The sequence below is a fragment of the Macaca fascicularis genome, chromosome 6, assembly GCF_037993035.2.
Source record: "Macaca fascicularis isolate 582-1 chromosome 6, T2T-MFA8v1.1".
Lineage (NCBI taxonomy): Eukaryota > Metazoa > Chordata > Mammalia > Primates > Cercopithecidae > Macaca > Macaca fascicularis.
In genome coordinates this window covers 66,165,351-66,186,457 of record NC_088380.1, presented here as the reverse complement: position 1 = coordinate 66,186,457, position 21,107 = coordinate 66,165,351, and the positions used below count along the sequence as shown (strand labels likewise).

The 21,107-nt window shown below is 39.4% G+C and overlaps 1 protein-coding gene across 2 annotated transcripts in view; it reads left to right on the top strand.

Annotated features, from left to right (window-relative positions):
* Nucleotides 1-21,107, top strand: part of DEPDC1B (DEP domain containing 1B) — a 116,682-nt gene that overhangs the window by 15,130 nt on the left and 80,445 nt on the right. For both annotated transcript variants that reach the window (XM_045393738.3, XM_005556967.5), the window contains exon 2: nt 2,292-2,557. In XM_045393738.3, coding sequence (XP_045249673.1) covers nt 2,292-2,557 — 266 coding nt within the window. The remainder of the gene's footprint in view (nt 1-2,291; nt 2,558-21,107) is intronic.

The following is a 21,107-nucleotide window of genomic DNA, read 5'->3' as shown; positions in this document are numbered from 1 at the left end:
AGTTATAGATTTGAAAATACAGATTGGTTCTACCACTTATTAGCTGGGTAGATTTGAGTACATTTCTTAATTCCGTCTGAAAGATGGTTATTATGAGGATTTCATATATATAAAGACACAGTGGGGAGAAAAATTTGGGACATATTGTAGTCTAATGGGAACAAAAAAGTCATTTATTTGCTTCCTGATTTCCTGCTCACTGATGTAACTTCACAGATATAAGGAGAAAGAGGCTGAGTTGTCATGAAGTTATTTGAAAGTAACATTTAAGAGAGACATATGGTTTTTGTCTTCAAGGATGCTATGAGACATGGCAGTTCACGTGCCCCCTAGTGGCATCTTGTAGTGGAAGGAAACTGGATTTTTTTCAGTTCTTAACCATGTGCCAGGCCCTGTGAAACCAGTATATGGCAGAACTGGGATTTGGACTCAGGTCTGACTCCATACCTCATGTTTTGCCCATTCCACAGGGATTGATTCTGTTATCCTGAGGTGGTCCAGTGTTTCTTAACTTAAAGGTTAGGATCATTGGGTGGTGAGCATTGCCAGCAGTGTATTACAATGAGTTAGTATGTACTTGATTTGACAAAGCAAGGTTCCTGAATAAAGTGGAAGCAATGGGATATATATTCCCTGGATTTAACTGAAGTGGATCCAAGCAGTGTGTGGTGTGCTGTTTCTTAGCAGACCTCTCATTTTAATTTCCATGATTTTTGACTCCCAAAATCTGAAATTTTCTGAGCTTCTGGGGCCATGTTTTTATTTAGGACAAATTCCTAGAGAAAAGTGTGAACTGTACCAAAGCCACATAGTTATTGGCAGATGCTGGACTAATGGCCAATGGAGACCCCATTCCGGGGTCTTTCCAATGTACTCACTCAGCTCTGACAGCCACACCCACCCTGATAATATTAATAAATACAGCAGCAATGATGCTATAATGGCTAATGTTTATTAAGCACTTCTTTCGTGACAGACACTGTGATAGGCTGCATCAATATTATCTCATCTGGTCTTTGTAACAACCCTATCATGTGGGTACTGTGTTACACCTGTAGTAACGGAGGCTTACCTAGCAATGAGTCAAAGGTTGCCCTGCTGGTCAGTTGTAGAATAGGCCTCTCAACCCAGCAGTGTTTGACAGAGTGCCTGAGCTCTCTCTACCCGGTCTACTTTTCAGTGTGGTATCTGAAGATGTCATGCACACTTAAACTTGTAGGTCCTTTCCAAGGAACCATGAGGTAGTTTTAAACTAATATATATTGTTTGAGGTATCTAGTAGCTATTCTTTCAAAAAGCTTTGTTTTACGTGTAAGTAAAAACTGGCTCATCACTTTTCAAAGGTTTATTCTTTGTGGTTTTGAGCTGTTTGACATCAGGCACTGTATTATCTTTTTCGTCTCTTTTCCTCCCTCCACAATGCCTTTCACATAATAAGCAATCTAGAAATATTTGCTGAATGAAGGTAAAGTCATACTAAACAGGGGGCTCCAAAAAGCAAAGTTTGCATAGTAGGCTTAGTTTTAATCATTATTTACTGTACGTTCTTCATTTATGTAAAAATCCATTAATAGGACAATTTGATGGCAACCTCCTCAATAAATATTTCTTGAATGAATAAATGATGAACCACCCTTGAAAAGTTGTATTTTCTTTACAGTTTTTTTTCTATCAATAATTTCTATTTTTGAGGCTGTGTGCAGTGGCTCACTCCTGTATATCCCAGCACTTTGTGAAGCCGAGGCGGCCGGATCACTTGAGGTCAAGAGTTTGAGACCACCCTGACCAGCATGGTGAAACTCCATCTCTACTAAAAATACAAAAATTAGCTGGGTGTGGTATTGGGCGCCTGTAATCCCAGCTACTTGGGAGGCTGAGGCAGGAGAATCGCTTGAATCTGGGAGACGGAGGTTGCAGTGAGCTGAGATCATACCACTGTACTCCAGCCTGGGTGACAAAGCTAGACTCCATCTCAAAAAAAAAAAAAAAAAAATTATTTTTGTTTTAATTGTGGTAAAATATACATAATATAAAACTATTTTAACTGTTTTTTAAAGTGTATAGTTCTATGGCACTATGTACATTCATAATGCTGTACAGCCATTACCACCATCCATTCTCCCAAACTTTATTAGAGTTTGAAGCCTGTAGATAAAACATTTTCAAGGCTCTACCTGTTATTAAAGCAATTTAAGTGGAAAAATTGCATTCTTTGCTTTAATTATTTGGGATGTAGTAATCTTAAAAAAAATCAGTTGATTACTAAATGCCATTCTCTTTCTTTCCCCTAGTGGAATGAGACCGTGGAGCTTTTTCGTGCTAAGATGCCCTTACGGAAACATCGCTGTCGTTTCAAGAGCTACGAGCATTGTTTCACAGCCGCCGAAGCTGTGGATTGGCTGCATGAGCTGCTGAGGTGCAGTCAAAACTTCGGCCCCGAAGTGACCCGCAAACAAACGGTCCAGCTGCTAAAAAAATTCCTGAAGAATCACGTTATTGAAGACATCAAGGGAAAATGGGGTCAGGAAGATTTTGAAGACAATCGTCACTTATACAGGTAATGGCAACATGTAAACCTGGAAGGTGAGGAATTGGGGAGATGAGTGAATCTGGTCCAAGTCTGTTGAAGCTTCCTGATGTGTAAGAATTTACCTTGTTCACTGAACAGTGGGTCTAGTTGTGATTTGTTGAGTGGAGAACTGAATGTGTGCTACAATAAAACCAGTTGCGATTTTTCTTGGCTTCTTAGAGCACTTCAGAGCTGTGTTTTGCTGCAGTGATGTTTCAGTAAGGAAATCTTTTCTTGCCTTTTGCTCACCTGGGAAGATGGTGGCCATAACTTAGTACTTCTGGAGAATCTGAAATGGTGGAGCAGTAGCTCTGGGTTCAGCTTTTCTGAGCAATGGGGATTGGTATATTTAGGAGGTTAGTAGCAGAGTGTGTGTGATCTTTAAACAGCTCAGGGCCTATGTGAACAATTATGCTAGAATTCCCTGATGTCTCAGATTAAGCTGACAATGTGAGTCTGCTTTTCTGCAAACATTTTTGCTCATGTTTCAGTGCTATTTTATCATGTGGACACTTACCACCAGATAATCCAAGGGAAAATGAAGATTGCTTGTCCTGCACTTCCCTTCTCACTGCATACTTGGCAGTTTTATTGCTGGAGGTGGAGGGGACCAACCTAAGATTCAGGTGTGGGAGAGGACTAAAGAGGAATGAAGTCACACAGGTCCATAAAGGAATTGTTGAGTTCTCTACATGGATTAAAAGACGGAATGGAGAATATGGACCCTTATTATGTGCTTTTTTTACTCCAGCTGAACAATAAGGAATGTGATTGCATCATATTCAGTGAGGGCATTCCACTGGGACACATGGCTTTGCACAGAGGAAATCTGGCTCTTTCATATCTGAACCATTTCTTTGTCTCCCTCTTGGACTAGCTGCTGAGAAAGGCAGAGAAGGGTGAGAGTGTCTGTCGTGAGTGCGTAGGGTGAAGAACAGACATTGCTGTGCATTAGGATCTAACTTCCTCAGGGAGTTTCATCAGCAGTCTCTTGCGTGCAGATATCAGTATTGTCATCTGGGCAATTAGTCATCTCTCCACTTGGTGGTTAGTTTTGGCTTTGCTGATTCCACTTTTAATTAGGATATTGGGTAATCTTGGCCTATTCTGAGACCTTAGTACTTAATAGCATCAGGCAGTGGAAATTTTAGCCCTGATTCTACATGCCACACTTTATTGGGAATTCTTAAATGATTATTTCTCTTGGAAAACTTTAATTGCTTGTACCCCAACAAGATTTAGCTAGAACACTTCTGAAAGATTCTCTGGATGAGTAACTTCCATTCTATTCTATTGCGACCTTAAACTGGGTACCTCCCATCGAGTCCCAGGAGGCTTTATGAGTCCCAGCAGAGTAAAATAGGAGCCGATTACAGAGCACTAACTGTCAGAACATGTTTCACTTCAATATTAAGACTTAACCATGTATCCCCTTTTAAAAAATAGAGTACACAAGATAGATTAAATTCATCCATTAAACAATTATTTTTTCCCCCAGTTTCTCTTTTTATACTTTTTATACTTGTGAGTCATAAATGGAACAGTATTTTTTTTTTTTTCACCATTTACTACTTGAAAGTTCATTATGGCTTTCCATTTTCCTGAGTGGAAGTTATATAAGTTAACCACTGACTTTTGCCAGTTACCTAGATTAATCTGGGATGAAATCCATTTAGACATGTAAGTCATTTGTTAAGGTACTCGTGCCTTGAATTGAGAGTGAGCTGATGAGTGTACAGCCAGCCGTTGCATACATGCAGGCTTCTATTACAGTGCTCCACGAAAAGAGCATTTGCTGTCCTACCTGCCGTGTCTCAACTGCTTTCCTTGGGCGAAGAGTACTACTGCCAAGTTATGAAAACAGAGGAGGAGAGTATAAGCGAGAGGCAGGTTAGATTTGAAAACAGATGGAAAGTCAATGAAATGTCAAAATCCAGGAGCATCCTTCTAAATATCAAGCTTTGTGGAAAGGAGCCTTTAAAAATTTATTTCTTTAATTTATTTAAATTAAATTTTATTAATTTTAAATTTATTTAAATTAAATTTTATTAATTTTAAATTTATTTATTTAAATTTTAGTTTAATTTATTTAATTTTTATTACCATATAATAATGGTATATGTTTATGGAGTACTGACTGATACATTGATCTAAGTATGCAATGTGTAGTGATCAAATCAGGGTAGTTAGGATATTTATCACCTCAAACATTTATCATTTTTTTGTGTTGGGAATATTAAAAAAGCCTCTCCTCTAGCTTTTTGAACATATACAAGAAATTATTGTTATTCAACTTATAGCGCCACTGAACATTAGAATTTATTCCTCCTATATAACAGTAATTTTGTATCCATTAACCAACTTCTTGCTGTCCTCCTCTCCCCTTACCCTTCCTAGATTTAATAACCATAATATTATCCTCTGCTTCTATAAGCTTCTTTTTTTAGCTCCCATATATGAGTGAGATCGTGAATTATTTATCTTTTGGTGCCTGACTTATTTCACTTAACATGTCATCCAGGTTCATCCATGTTGTCATGAATGATAGGATTTCATTCTTTTTTTTTTTTTTTAATGGCTGAGTAGTATCCCACTGTGTATAGTGTATATGTATCACATTTTCCTTATCAGTGGGCACTTAGGTTGATCCATCAGTGGACACTTAGGTTGATTCCGTATCTTGGCTATTGTGAATAGTGCTGAAATAAACATAGGGGTACCGATATCTCTTTGGTATACTGATTTCCTTTCTTTTGGATAAATACCCAGTAGTGAGATTACTGGATAATATGGTAATTTTATTTTTAGTTTTTTTGAGAAACCTCCATACTGGTTCCTTTTTTTTTTTTTTTAAATACTTTAAGTTCTAGGGTACATGTGTACAATGTGCAGGTTTGATACATAGGTATACATGTGCCATGTTGGTTTGCTGCACCCATCAACTCATCATTTACATTAGGTATTTCTCCTAATGCTATCCCTCCCCCAGTCCCCCAGCCCCCTAGCCCCGACAGGCCCTGGTGTGTGATGTTCTCTGCCCTGCGTCCAAGTGATCTCATTGTTCAATTCCCACCTATGAGTGAGAACATGCGGTGTTTGGTTTTCTGTTCTTGTGATAGTTTGCTGAGAATGATGGTTTCCAGATTCATCCATGTCCCTACGAAGGACGTGAACTCATCCTTTTTTATGGCTGCATAGTATTCCGCGGTGTATATGTGCCACATTTTCTTAATCCAGTCTATCATTGATGGACATCTGGGTTGGTTCCAAGTCTTTGCTATTGTGAATAGTGCCACAATAAACATATGTCTTTATGGTAACATGATTTATAATCCTTTGTGTATATACCCAGTAATGGGATTGCTGGGTCAAATGGTAACAATTCAAGATGGATTAAAGACTTAAATGTTAGGCCTAAAACCATACTGGTTTCTATAGTAGTTATCCTAATTTACATTCCCCCCAACAGTGTATGAGAGTTCCCTTCATACACTGTTTCCTTGGTGGTTTCCTTGGTCTATGAGTTAGAGAACACTACCTGAAATATAAGGGTTCTTTTTGTATATTTTAAAGAGAGAGAATTTGCATATATATGTTAGAGAATTTTATAACAAAAATGATGAGTAAAGCCCTTATTTTAGAATGGTCAAAAATGATTTCTAGATTTAAAAAAGGCATGTCATATTTGTTCTGTGAATGCATTTAAATTTGTTATTTTTTTTAAGACTCAAGATGTTCAGTATAGAAAATAGAAGGGAGGAGTGAATTTTAGTGTATAAGAAGGGAAAGCAAGTTTGTAATATCTGAATGCCTATAATAATAATGAGATGTTGCAGAGATGTACTCAGCACTATACTTCTTTCCTGTTAACCAATAGCAATTACTAGAAAGAGTTCTGTGTTTGCTGCTGGTGAAAACAATTTTAGATTTCACTAAATGGTACTCATGGTTGAACCAGATGCTGTTGTCTGTGTCTTAAAGCTTCATGACCCTAAACTTATAATGGATAAGGAGATTGAATTATACTACTTTATTTGTTTATAAGAAATTTTGGTTTATGAAACATTTCTACTTCTGTGATATCATTTAATCTTTATGATCTCCTCTGATCTTTACGACAATTCTATGAGGTAGACAGGGTACATATTTAATCCTCAGACACTTTCCTCTTTAAAATGTCTAAACAAAATACCAAGAATGTTCTAGTAAAAGAAATTCTGTTCTTACTACTTCTGCCCATCTGCATATGTGAACAATTATGTAATATTATTTAAACCTAATTTAGTGGGTTCTGTACAAATACAAATGTATATTATGATAATTGTTTTGGATTATTTAATGAGAAAAATGTCCTGTTGTAGCTCTTTAGCAGGAAAGGATTCTCTGGCATGGAGCCTATATATGGCTCCTGACTTGCTCTCATCACTGGTGCTAGCTCTGATGGGTGGCTGAACTGGAAAGGTTTTCATGGCTTGCAGGTAGACATTCACTGGCTCAGATGGTGGGGGCTGAGATTGAACATGTAGGGACCATTTTCTTTTTATTCTCCTGTCTGTCTCATTCCTTTTTTTCTTTCCTTCTCTTTTTTCTTTTTTGTTTCTACCTCCATGTGTGTCATTGTCATGTTTCAACCTCTCTTTTTCTTCCTCTTTATCTCTTTCTATTCCTTTTCTCTCATACTTTCTTATTTTTCTGGCCTATTTCCAAAATACTGATTTTAATCTGAAACTAAAGTTTGTTATGTAGCTATTGCCAATTTATTGAATAATGTTACTTTCACAGTTCTTAATATAACAAGCAGAGGAATCATACTACCCAGTTTTATGGCTTAGTATATAAAGCCACAGAAGTTAACACTATGGTATTGCTGAAGTGATAGATATACAGATCAGTGGTACAGAATAGAGAGTCCAGAAACAGATACATATAAATATGCCAATAGATTTTTTTACAAAGATGTAAATTCAATTTAATGGGAAAAGATTAGTATTTTCAGCAAATTATGTTGGAATAATTGGGCATCCATCCATGTATATGCCAAAATAAAAAAAGAGCCTCAACATAAACCTTATACTTCATACAAAAATTAGTTCAAAGTGGATCATAGATTTAATCGTAAAACTATAGAACTTTTAGAAAAACAGGAGAAAAATCTTTGTTTTGGTATTAGGCAAAGAATTCTTAGACATGACACTAAAAGCACCAAACATAAAGGAAAAATATGATAAACTGGATTTCATCAAAATGAACAATTTTTGCTCTGTGAAAGACATTGGATGAGAGGATGAGAGGACAAGCTACAGATGGGGAAAATATTTGCAAACCACATATGTGACAGTGGAGTGGTATCAAGAATATATAAGGAACTCATCAACTCAACAGTAAGTAAACAATCCAATTAAAAAATGAGCAAAAGACTTGAAAAGATATATCACCAAAAGTATGCAGTTAGCAGATGGGCATTTGAAAAGATGTTTAATGTAGTATACATTAGGGAGATGCAAATTAAAGCCCTAAGGAGATACAACTATGTATCTATTAGTATGTTCAAAATAAAAATACTAATGATATCTAGCGCTAGTGAGGATGCAGAGTAACTGGAAGTCTTATACATTGCTGGTGGACACCTAGATTGTTAGTCACTTTGGAAAAGTTGGTTTCTTCTAAAGTTAGTAAGTACATGGACTATATGATTCAACATTCCTACTTCTGGGTATTTACCGTAGAGAAACAAAAACAATGTTTACACAAAAACTTGTAAGTGAATATTTATAGATTGCCAATAACTGGAAATAACCTAAACATTCTTCCATGGATGAATGGGTAACTATTGTTCACCCATACAGTGTAGCACTGTTGGGTGGGAAAAGGGTGCGAATGTAAAGGGAGAGCAGGAAGGAGTGTTTTTGGGAGTAATGGAATAGTTCTGTTTCTTGATTTTGGTGGTAGGTACACATATGTATACATGTGTTGATAGGAATATACACCAAAAATTTTTTTTTACCATATGCTAATAACTTTCTTAAGCTAGAGATTTGCAAAACCTGTATTTGTACCTCCAGTGAAAGAAACTCGAATTTAAGTTGTTTGAGGGAGGTGGCCCTTAAGTCATTTTCTGTGGCCCTGGGAAAAATTCTTTCATCGCTATCCAATAGGTCTTTTGGACCCGTTTTAGACACCTCACCTTTAAATTAATGGACTACTTCCTCCCTCTAGTGGACATCTTTTGTTTTTCTAGGAAAGCACAGAACTGGTGAGTGTGATTGTATTTTTCCTTTGTCTTTACTCATTTCATTGTCATGGGTTGTTGTCCTGTGATTAGTTGAATAAGTTCTTAGCCTTACTGGGCATCAGTTTTCTCAAATATAAAGTGACAGGGCAACAAAGTGATACCCTGTCTTTACAAAAAGTTCAAAATTTAGCTAGGTGAAGTGGTGGCGTGTACCATAGTCCTAGCTACTCCAGAGGCCGAGTGGGGCAGATTGCTTGAGTCCCGGAATTCAGGGGTGCAGTGACCCATGATCATGCCACTGTACTTCAGCCTGGGTGACAGAGACCTTGTGTCATAAAAAAAGGAAAAAATGAAAAAGAAAAAAATGACAGGGAGGACTTGATCGTTAAGATCCTTTTTGGTTCTAAACTTTTATGTTTCCAGATATGGAGTACCTATCACATGTTTTCCAATCCGTGGCAGTGAAGGATCTAAAAAGGAAACATAACATGATTCTTTTATCTGCCTGGCTTTGTAATCTCTTTTGAGAGATAGAGTGTGTGTTTATGAAAAAGATTCTGCTATGTAGCAGAATCAAGACAGTATTTAATTAATTACCTAAAATAACCCATAACAAGCAATCAGTTACACTGGCAGTCATTGAGTTGACATATCTGTTTTGTTTGACCAGCATTGTGGTTTAGTCATTAAGTTTTTTTCTATCTTTTTATTTTTAAATTTTGTATATTTTGTGAAGATAATGCATTTATGTGGTTCAAAATTTACAAAGTGCAAAAGGTCATATGCAATGAAAAGCCTTCCTCATATATCCCTCCCTCAGCCACCTAATTCTTTCTCATAGACACCTAGCATCATTAGCTTCTAGCACAGTGTCTTAATACATTATGAACCGTAAAGTCTTTAGATGGGGCAAACTCACTCCAGTGGCCACATTCCCCACCATTTCCCTATAATATTATACCAGACTGTATCCTGATTATGTTATCTGCCTAGCCATTGTAGGAATTGTGTCGGTGATCCAATTGGTGTGGACTGGAGTGTCTGGAACCTCGTGGAACAGGAGGAGGACAGGGAGGAGAAGAAGGAGGGGAAGGAGGCAGAGGAGGAGCAGGACTTCAGCCTGGGTCTGGTAAACATGGCAGGATCTGGAAAATAAGAAGGGCTGAGAAGGAAAAGGATATTTCGGGTGTCAAAGATGGCACGATCAAGGCTGTCAGTTAGAAACACACAAATAAGCTTCCTGGAAGAAAAGGGAGGAGGATGACCCAGCTGGAGCAGAAATCTTAGGTCAGGAAATCATGAGGGATACATTTGGTGGAATTTCTTACATTTCTGACTGTGGAGTAGGCTTTTATTTCAAAAGGAAAAGTTATTAAAGCCAGGCACAGTGGCATGCGCCTGTAGTCTTAGCTACTTAGGAGGCTGAAGCCAGATGATTCTTTAAGCCCAGGATTTTTTTTTTTTAAATGATACTTTAAGTTCTAGGGTACATGTGCACAATGTGCAGATTTGTTACATATGTATACATGTGCCATGTTAGTGTGCTGCAGGATTTTTAAGGCCAGCCTAGGCAACATAGTGAGACCCCGTCTCTTAAAGGGAAAAAAAAAATGGTCACGCGCGGTGGCTCACGCCTGTAATCTCAGCACTTTGGGTGACTGATGCAGGCGGGTCACAAGGTCAGGAGATCGAGACCATCCTGGCTAACACAGTGAAACCCCATCTTTACTAAAAATACGAAAAAAATTTAGGCGGATGTGGTGGCGGGCGCCTGTAGTCCCAGCTACTTGGGAGGCTGAGGCAGGAGAATGGTGTGAACCCAGGAAGCAGAGCTTGCAGTGAGCTGAGATTGTGCCACCGCACTCCAGCCTGGGTGACAGAGCGAGACTCTGTCTCCAAAAAAAAAAAAAAAAAAAAAAAGAAGAAAGAAAAAAAAAGGAAAAAGTAAAAACAGAGAAGGCAGCTACTGTTAGTGTTTTGAGCAGTGATGGAGTCTTTGTTCTAGAACAGAGTTAACTGAATAATAGGAAGAGAATGGATTGTAAAGCAGAGAAGCTGGTGAGGTATTTAAGGTAACTGATGAAAGCAGTATTGCCTGGATGAGAATGCTAGCTGTGGGGCTGAAAAGGAAGGAAGGGCTTGTGTTTTGTAGGCAAATTTCAGGCTACACCCTGTAACTGCTCTGTATGTAGTCCATAAGCTTTGTTTGAAGTCTAATTTTTTTTAAACAAGTTTAAACATATTGTTCATTAATCTGAAATTGCTCTTTACATTTAGAATCTTTGTTAATGTTTAGCATCTGCTTATAGAGGCTTGGAATGTAACTGTAATCATTTTCAAGCCAATGAACAGTTCTTCGAACACACCTGCAATGTTTAGTGGGTGTCTGTCTTTGTGATGGCTTTGTTCCTAGGTAATGTCTCAAGGATTTTGGAGTCTCTGGAGCTGGGTGACTGTCTCAGAGTCTGCACCCACATCTCCCACAAAGGTCAAGAATGAATGTCTAGGTTGTTGTGGGATAATGATGAAAAAAATATATAGGGGACAACTTTGTTGCTACCAGGCATTTCTTTTCTATTTCTGTTTCTTGCCAAACTCCTTTTCTATTTTGTGGGAATCCCGATTTGTGTGAGTGTTGGTGGGAGGCAGGGCCCTGTACCCTACAGTGGAAGCTAACAGGGGTGAGACACTCCTGCTTCCTACCGCTGGCAGTGAGGGCTCAGGCACGTCTTCTCCTTGGTCATTTATATGTTCCTCCTTAGGACTTTGAATCTTGAATGAGGCATGCAAACGGGAAGCGACAACAATTTCCTGTGACAGAAGTGGTAGACTGCAGGAGCAAGGACAGAAGTACACAGAGGCATTCAGAGCTACTGGCAGTGGCTTTAGGACCAGATTGTTCCTGGACCATGAACTTGCTTCCTTCTGTGTGTGCTGGGTGGCCTCCTTTTCCTCTTTCATCTTATCCCCCACCCTCATCCTGTTTCTCCAGCTCTCCAATTGATTTTGTGTACTATTTGATATCTCCAAATTCCTTTATGGTTAAATCAGCCAGAATTTATTTCTGTTCCTTACAGTTGCAACTAAGAACCCAGATGGATATAACAAGCAATGACTGTAGAGTGAGCAAGACTGAGGCAGCTTTTTGGGCCTAGGAAATAGCACAATGACTATTATGTGTATGTGACTGCAACAGATTATTAGATGTATGTGAAAGCAAAGCAACAGATCAGACTGACCTGTAGCAATCAGAGATATTGGGGATGGATTTGAGTTCAGGATCCTTTGTAGGCACCGAGGCACAGGAGCAGAGTCTGCCAAGTATAAGTAGTAGGCCGGTTATATGTGGACCCAAGGTTCAAAGTTATGTATTAAGCTGTTAAGTCAAACTGATTCTGGGGTTATGTTATCACTGCCGTCTTTGCAAAAGAGTCAGTACCGACAAGTGTGTTAAATAGAATATTGAAATATACTGCCCTGAGTCATGAAAGATAATTCCTGGTTATTGATAGACTTTTGTTTTATAATGTTCTTTTTTAGGCTTTTTGGTGATTAACTCATGATAATTTCAAATCCATGGCTTATTCTTCTATCCTGATCCTTCATTTGGGGTCATAGTTCCTGCTGATTTATCCTTTCCCTTTGTATTTATTTGTTTTAAACATTTGGTCTTACCAACTGGCCTTGAAATGCAGTGGCACGATCTCTGCTCACTGCAAGCTCTGCCTCCCGGGTTCACACCATTCTCCTGCCTCAGCCTCCTGAGTAGCTGGAACTACAGGTGCCCGCCACCATGCCCGGCTAATTTTTTTTTTTTTTGTATTTTTAGTAGAGATGGGGTTTCACCGTGTTAGCCAGGATGGTCTCGATCTCCTGACCTCGTGATCCACCCGCCTCAACCTCCCAAAGTGCTGGGATTACAGGCGTGAGCCACCACACCCGGCCTACTCAGGTTTTTTTGCTGAGAATTCATGATGCCTAGTTATTAGCCACTAGTGTCATTGTCCTATTTATTCCTGAGGTTGCGATTTTTTGAATTTTTGCAATCAGACTTTGGTGGTGACCTTGAGCAGTAGGATAGTAATGACTCCTACATACTTAGCGTTCCAAAAATGGAGCACTAGGCATAAATGAGTTTAAATAGGAAATGGAATAAAGGACTCCAGAAATATGAAAGGAGCACGGCTGACTGAAAGCTCCCACTTTACACAGAAGAGAACACTCTTAGAGAGAACGGGGATTTGGGGATTGAACAAGAGTAGTTCTCAGATATTATTGACCTAGAAACAAAATAATAAATATCATTAATCAGTTCTAAACTATAACTTGCTGAGAAAAGTGGGAACTTGCCTTGAGATGTTGGTTGTTAAGACTAGATTTATAAAAGTTGTTGAAAGCTGGGGTATACTATTCCCTGAATTTGTGGAGTTGACAAGCTCTCAAACTAGGAATGAGAGAGGCCCACCAAATGTTTCCTGTGAACATGAGGAAGCACAGTCGGCTTAAGCATTTTATGCAGCTAGTGCCCAGTCAGCATTTCCCCAGTCACTTGATTAACACTTCTTTTCTGGCTTCTTAGCTCGGTTTTGTGTTTTTGGGTCTCTGTTAATTAGATCCTCACATATGCTGCTTCTTCCAGTGCCCCCCCGTCCCCCCTCCTTTCCTTTCTCAGGCATCATGGAGTTCCTGTTGCATGCCAGGCATGGTGCTAAACACTTTTGATGCATGCCCCTATCTATAGTTTAATTAGAAAGACAAACAGATAAATTTGAATTTACTATTTCAAATGCTGTAATGGATGTGAATTCATTGTTATAGGTGGGCTGAGGAATTTACTTGAATCAGTCAGATAATGGTTTGCTGTAGAGGTGACACTTGGGTCTTGATGCATCAACAGGTGTTTGTCAGGGAAGGAAGGGAGAGAGGTTGTTCAGGGTGATCAAGGGGGTGGGAACCCAGTAAACAAGTTAGGTATTATTACACAGGCAGTTGTGGGAGATAAGGCTATGAAAGAATTTGCCTTTTACCTCTGTGTCCTCAACACCCAGCATAATGCCCAGTATTTATTGACAAAGAAGTTCAAAGGTTAGTCAGTGAGTTCCTTTTCTTACTGTGAAGGAGTTAAACAATAATCACCCCGCCTCTGTTCCCCAGTTAAGGTAGCTCAGTCCTCCCCATGTCAGGTGAACTGCAGTTAAGTATAATGTGAGCTCAGTATGGGAGGACTATAACAAACACAGGTTTAGAATGAGGCAGGCCTGGGGTCTAATCCCAGCTCTAAGTTACTACCATTCATATGATCTTAAGCAAAATGCTGACACACTCTGAATCTCTGTGACCTCATTTACAAAGTAAGACTGCTAACATTTCTGTTTTTAGGATATACTGGTCACCAAGAATAGCTGTAGGTATGACATGGTTTGCCTCTGTGTCTCCACCCAAATCTCATGCTGAATTGTAATCCCCACATGTCAGGGGAGGGACCTGGTGGGAGGTGATTGGATCATGGGGGAGGATTTCCCCCTTTCTGTTCTCATGATAGTGAGTTATCACGAGATCTGATGGTTTAAAAGTGTGGCACTTTCCCCTTTGCACTCTTTCTTTCTCTCCTGCCACCTTGTGAAGAAGGTGCTTGCTTCTCCTTTGCCTTCTGCCATGATTGTAAGTTTCCTGAGGCCTCCCCAGCCATGTGGAACTGTGAGTAAATTAAACCTCTTTTCTTTATAAATTACCCAGTCTCAGGTAGTTCTTTATACCAGTGTGAAAATGGACTAATACAAGGTATTTCCCAAGTCTACTGCAACTTGTGCTCAAATTGAATAAGCCAGTTTTTGGGGATACAGTGGGAACATGACAGACAGACTTTTTATCCTGGTGGAGCCTGTACAACAAGCAAGTAAGTATTCTTTTATCTCTGTATCCACCAGACCCAGGTCAGCAAACTTGTTCTGAAAAGGGCCAGATAGTGAATATTTGCAGGTCATATAACCTCTGTCAGAATTGCCTAACTGCAGTTGTAGGGAGAAAGCAGCCATACACAGTATGTCAACGAATGGGCGTGGCTGTGTTCCACCAGTAAGACTTTACATCTAATAACACAAGTGGTGGAATTTGGCTCACAGGACATAGTTGTTAGACTCTCAGCAAGTTTCCTGAGGGCAAAGACTGTTGTTTATTCTTGTATCTCTGTTACCTATTGGTGTCTGATATGTGGCAGGTATTTACATTGTTTGCACTGATCTGAGTTCATTACACATAGATAAGTACAAGTTAATAGGAGACTCTGTTAATTCAGGTCCTCTGAGAAGAGAAGCAAATGCCAAGAGGGAACTAGATGTGCAAGAGATTTAATGCCAGGGGTTGGGGTGGGGCACCAGGAAAGGATAAATGGGGAAGGGAACAGGAGGCGGTGGAGTGATCCTTTAGGCTGTGATGAAGGCCTCACCTCAGGGAAAGCAGAGGGGAAAGAATTGGGTAGGAAGAGCCTAAGACCCCATGCCGAAGTTCTGAAAAAGTTTCCCAGGCCGATGGGGAGTTCCCAAGCAAAGGATGCTGTTAGAAGAGTCTTAGGTCTTCTGGAAGGATTATCTTGGCTCATTACCTTGCTGTGCTCCTTGGTGGGCTGGAAGCAGCCTGGGGAAGTGTGAAAGGTAGAGCAGCTGGGAGCTGTTGGCTTCTTGGAGGGAGATGTGAGCTGTGCACCCCTATGGCCAGCACAGTCCATTTCTTGTGCTTCACAGATCTGCTTGCCCACACTTGTTGGTGCTTTCTTCCTGAGTGAAAACCTAGAAGATAGAAATTACCAGGAAGACTATAGCCCCTGTTGTTGCAGTTGGTCTCATGGCTGCAGCTGGTACTCATTGTCTCCCTCCCTGACTCTTCATCCTCAATCCCCTTACTGTCAGCCATCACCTTGGCAGGCCTTGGGTGCCTTCCTTGGTAGTGTGACCCAAAACTTCATTCCTGAAGATCTGGACCCATGGTAGTCATGCACTTTTTCAGCTAATGTTTCTGTACAAACCCATTCACAGTTACAATGGGACAAGGAAGTACCAGGAAGTGTCATGTAGATCTCCTGGGTGCCACAGGTATTTCTCCCTGCCCCTGCTGTGTAAATGCAAGTCTCCTGCCTGCTGATCAGGATCCATGACCTCTGCCAAGATAGTGATTCCTTTTCTCTTCTCACCTGCTGCTCCCTGGCCACAAGGAGTCCAAAGTACCCTTACTGTGTCCCCTGGCAAGAATATGTCCCTTTAAGGGACAAGACTGCTAATTGCAGAGCCCAGGGTTATGGAGATGGGAAGCACAGGGAGGGATGGTAAGTAGGGCCACTCCTGCTTCCACTCTCTGGTTCCTAGTACATGTATTCTTCCTAGGGGGATACAATGCCATATAGAGTCCTCTGACTTAATTTATATACCATTCCATTCTATATGTGTAGCTTGTCTCCAATGAAGTCAGGTAATGTGAGTTCTCCAACTTTGTTCTTTTTCAAAATCGTTTGGATTATTCTAGTTCGTTTTCTTTTTCATATACATTTTAGAATCAACTTGTTTATTCCTGTAAAAATTCTTGCTGGGATTTTGAGTGAAATAATATATTTAGGTGTTTAATCTCTCAGCAGCTTTTTTGTAGCTTTGAGTATATAGATCCTGAACATTTTTAAAATTTTTTTTTTATTTTTTGTTTTTTTGAGATGGAGTCTCGCTCTGTCGCCCAGGCTGGAGTGCAGTGGCATGATCTCAGCTCACTGCAAGCTCTGCCTCCCAGGTTCACGCCATTCTCCTGCCTTAGCCTCCTGAGTAGCTGGGACTACAGGCACCCACCACCACGCCCAGCTAATTTTTTGTATTTTTAGTAGAGATGGGGTTTCACCATGTTAGCCAGGATGGTCTTGATCTCCTGACCTCGTGGTCTGCTCGCCTTGGCCTCCCAAAGTGCTGGGATTACAGGCGTGAGCCACTGCGCCGGCCTGTTATATCTAAGTAGTTCATGTTTTTTGGTGCAATAATCACCCCACCTATTTTTGGGGTGATTATTTTGGTGCAGTAATCACCCCACCTATTGTGGGGTTTGGTGCAATAATCACCCCACTTATTGTGGGGTTGTGCTATTTTAAGTGGTTGTAGTTTTTCTTGTAAATCTTGTATGTGTGTATTTATATATATTATATATGTATGCGTATATTTAAGTCATAGGTATTTTATAGATTTTTTTTTGCTGTTGCAGATGGTATTTTCTAAATAACTACCATTAATTTAAGGTAGGAGTATCTTTCAGATAAGCTCACCTCTCTCCTTAAAAATGCTCACTTGATCCTTTACTTACAATGGAATCTTTATTCATGTGGAATAAGGAAAGATTTCTGAGTTTGGATTTTCAAGCTTTCCTTAGTTTGGTTTCCAGCTTCATCTCCCATTCTCCTTTCCTCAAACACTTTATGTTCCTGACACACTTTCAGAAAGTATTGTGAAGTGTAATCGTTACCAGTTTTTCAGCATTTAGGTGATATATACCACTAATGGGCTCAAGAAATATGTTGGATGGGTTTACAGAGCACAGCAAAACCCTACAAATTGCTATGGTTTTGCATAACTCATGGATTTCTGGGAAATAGTGGTCTCAGAAAGCCCAGCCCATATATTAAACAATATCTGGCTGTGTTTTTTTGTATTGTTGTTTGCTTTTTGTTTTTGGGCACAAAGTCTGTAAATTAGTAAGGCAAGGAGGCAGGCTGGCCAAAGCTGTTGATGTTGCAGATTTCTACTGATGCTTTCACAGTATATAAACTCTGAAAAGGGCTTTAAATCACTGAGAGATCTGTCATTTATCAGTCAAGTTTATTAAGATTTATAACTATGTTTCTTTGTGGTTTAGATGCCTTTGAATAATTTTATTGATTTATTAGGTAATAAATCTTACTTTTTTTTTTTTAACAAGTAAATTCATCAAAGGATAGTTCTGGTATGGATTATTTTAAAATTGCTTTTCTCCAGCCAATATTTGGCAGTGGTGGTAGCACTAGGAGACCTGCATTGTTTGGTTGGACAATTAGCTGTAGCCAGTAACTTTTCTGGCCTTAATTTCTTCAGTGTACAAATGTGTAGTTTGTTCTAGATGATTTCTAAGGGACTTTATAATTCTGGAATCCATGATCATGTTAGGATTAAATTTACAGTTTTTAAAACAAAATGAAATGTAGCCCACTAGAGGGAGCTCTGCTCTTTTTAAATGTTCTCAGTTTTATTGAGAAAGACATCTTTCATAGAAGAACATATGCTAATTTTTATTTCAGTAGCAGAAAATATTTGATATTGACTTAAACTTTTGCCAATTTGATGTGTGTGAAATTCTGTTTCATAATATTATTTTGAATTTCCTTGATTACTGATGAGGTTGAGTATATTTTTATGTTTATTCACCATTCCTGATTCCACATCTGGAAATGCTTGGTTCATGTGTTTTGCCTTTTCCCCCAGAAGTTTTGTCTTATAGATTCATTGTGGTTTAAAAAAATATATTCTGGGCCAGGCATGGTGGCTTACGCCTGTAATCCCAGCACTTTGGGAGGCTGAGGCAGGTGGATCACCTGAGGGTCAGGAGTTTGAGACCAGCCTGGCCAACATTGTGAAACCCCATGTCTACTAAAAAGCTACTTGGGAGGCTGAGGCAGGACAATTGCTTGACCCTGGGAGGTGGTTGCAGTGAGATGAGATTGCACCATTGCACTCCAGCCTGGGCAACAGAGTGAGACTCCATCTCAAAAAAAAAAAAAAAAAAAAAAAAAATATATATATATATATATATATATATATATATATATATATATGTATTCTGGATATTTTATACATATGTATATTCTGGATATTACTGGATATGTAATCCATATCAGTTATATGGATTACAAAGATCTTTCATGTTTTTCACTTTATGGTGTCGTGATGAACATAAAAGTTCTTAATTTTAATGTAGTTGAATCTATTAGTCTTTTTCTTTATGTTGTATGATTTTAATATCTTTCTTAAAATGAGTCTCTTCATTACTCAAAGTCAGAGAGATATAATTTCTTTTGTCTTAGAATAAGAGATATTTTTGTGCCTTATGTTTAGTGGTTTTGCCCATGATTTTTTCATGCTGTGAGTTTGGAATTGTTTTGATTTTGTGTTGCTGAGAAACAATCTACCTCAAACTTTAGTGGCTTAAAGTAACCATTTTATTTTGCTCATGAGTTTTGTGGCAAGCATTTAGAAAGAGCTCACCTAGTAGTTTTTCTCTTCCAACAAAGGTGGCGTCAGTTGGGCTGGAAAATTTACTTCTAAGATGGCTTCTTTCTCACCTCACGAATGTGGTGTCTTTGTGCTTCTTGGCCTCTCTTTCTACATGAGGTTTCATCCTCTAGGTCATCTCCATGTGGGTTGTGCTTCTTGTAGCATGATGGTCTTAGGGTAGTCAGTGCCACCTCTGGGCTGGAGGCCAACCAACACAAAATCAGTCACTAAACAAAACTACAACCAAGGACCCTCACAGAGTCCACTTCACTCCCCTGCTACCCTCACCTGAGCAGATGCTGGTATTCATGGCTGAGGGACCTGAAGATAGATCACATCACAGGAGTCTTGGCAGATACTCCCCCAGTACCAGTCCAGAGCCCAGTATGCACAGGGTGGCTAGACCCAGAAGAGAAATAATAATTACTGCAATTTGGCTCTCGGAAAGCCCATCCTTAGGGGAAAGGGGAGAGTTCCATATCAAGGTGTTATGCGGGGCGGGGCAGCAATCTTTGTTCTTAGAGCTCCCAAGATGGGGGCGGGCCTCTCCTAAGATGACAGCAAGCCTTTTGTTTTCTGACCTGGGGTTCTTGGCCTCACGGATTCCAAGAAATGGAACCTTGGGCCATGCGTGAGTGTTATGGCTCTTAGAAACAGTGGTTCAGGAAAGAGAACCGTAGAACCCAGCGACTAGTGTTCAGCTCAGTAAGGATGAACCCTGGGGCCTTAGCCATGCAGGAACAATGGAGAGCCTTTAGCCTGATCAGTAGTGGCAGTGGGCTCCTCCCTGGATCAGAAGCACAGCTTCCGGTCTGGAGGGATGGAAGTCAGCAGGCAGTCTGTGATGGCGGCAAACAGCAGTGGTGGAGGGCGAATGAAAGCTCAACTTGGGATGTAACAAACACGGACCAGAAGAGTGTGCTCAACTCGAGATGTAACAAACATGGACCACTTCTGTTCAACATAGTACTGGAATTCGTAGCTGGAGCAATCAGAGAAGAGAAATAAATAAAGGCATCCAAACTGGTAAAGCAGAAGTCAAACTGTCACTGTTTCCTGATGATATGACTGTATACATAGAAAACTTTAAAAGACTCATCCAAAAAGCTCCTGGAACTGATCAGTGGATTCAGTAAAGTTTCAGGATACAAAATTAATGTACACAAATCATTAATGTACAAAATTAATGTACACAAATACCCCAACAGTGACCACGCTGAGAATCAAATCAAGAACTCAATTCCTTTTATAGTAGCACCCCCCCAAAATAAAACCCAGAAAACTTAGGGAATATACCTAATCGAGAAGAGGAAAGCCCTCTACAAGGAAAACTAGAAAACACTGCTGAAAGAAATCATAGATGACACAAACAAATGGAAACATATTCCATGCTCACGGATGGGTAGAATTAACATTGTAAAAATGACTGTACTACCAAAAGCAATCTACAAATTCAATGCAATTCCCATTAATATATCACCGTCATTCTTCGCAGAACTAGTAAAAACAATCCTAAAATTTATGTGGAACCAAAAAAGAGCCCACATAGCCAAAGTAAGGCTAAGCAAAAAGAACAAATCTGGAAATATTACATTGCCTGACTTCAAGCTATACTATAAACCTATAGTCACCAAAACAGCATGGTATTGGAATAAAAAGGCATATAGAGCAATGGAACAGAATAGAGAACCGAGAAATAAAGTGAAATACTTACAGCCAACTGATCTTCAACAAAACAAAGAAAAACATAAAGTGGGGAAAGGACACCCTATTCAACAAATGGTGCTGGGATAATTGGCAAGCCACATGTAGGAGAATGAAAACTGGATCCTCATCTCTCACGTTATGCAAAAATCAACTTAAGGTGGATTAAAGACTTAAATATGAGACCTGAAATTATAAAAATCGCAGAACATCGGAAAAACCCTTCTAGATATTGGCTTAGACAAAGAGTTTGTGAACAAGAACCCAAAAGCAAATGCAACAAAAACAAAGACAAATAAATAAATAGATGGGACTTAATTAAACTAAAAAGTTT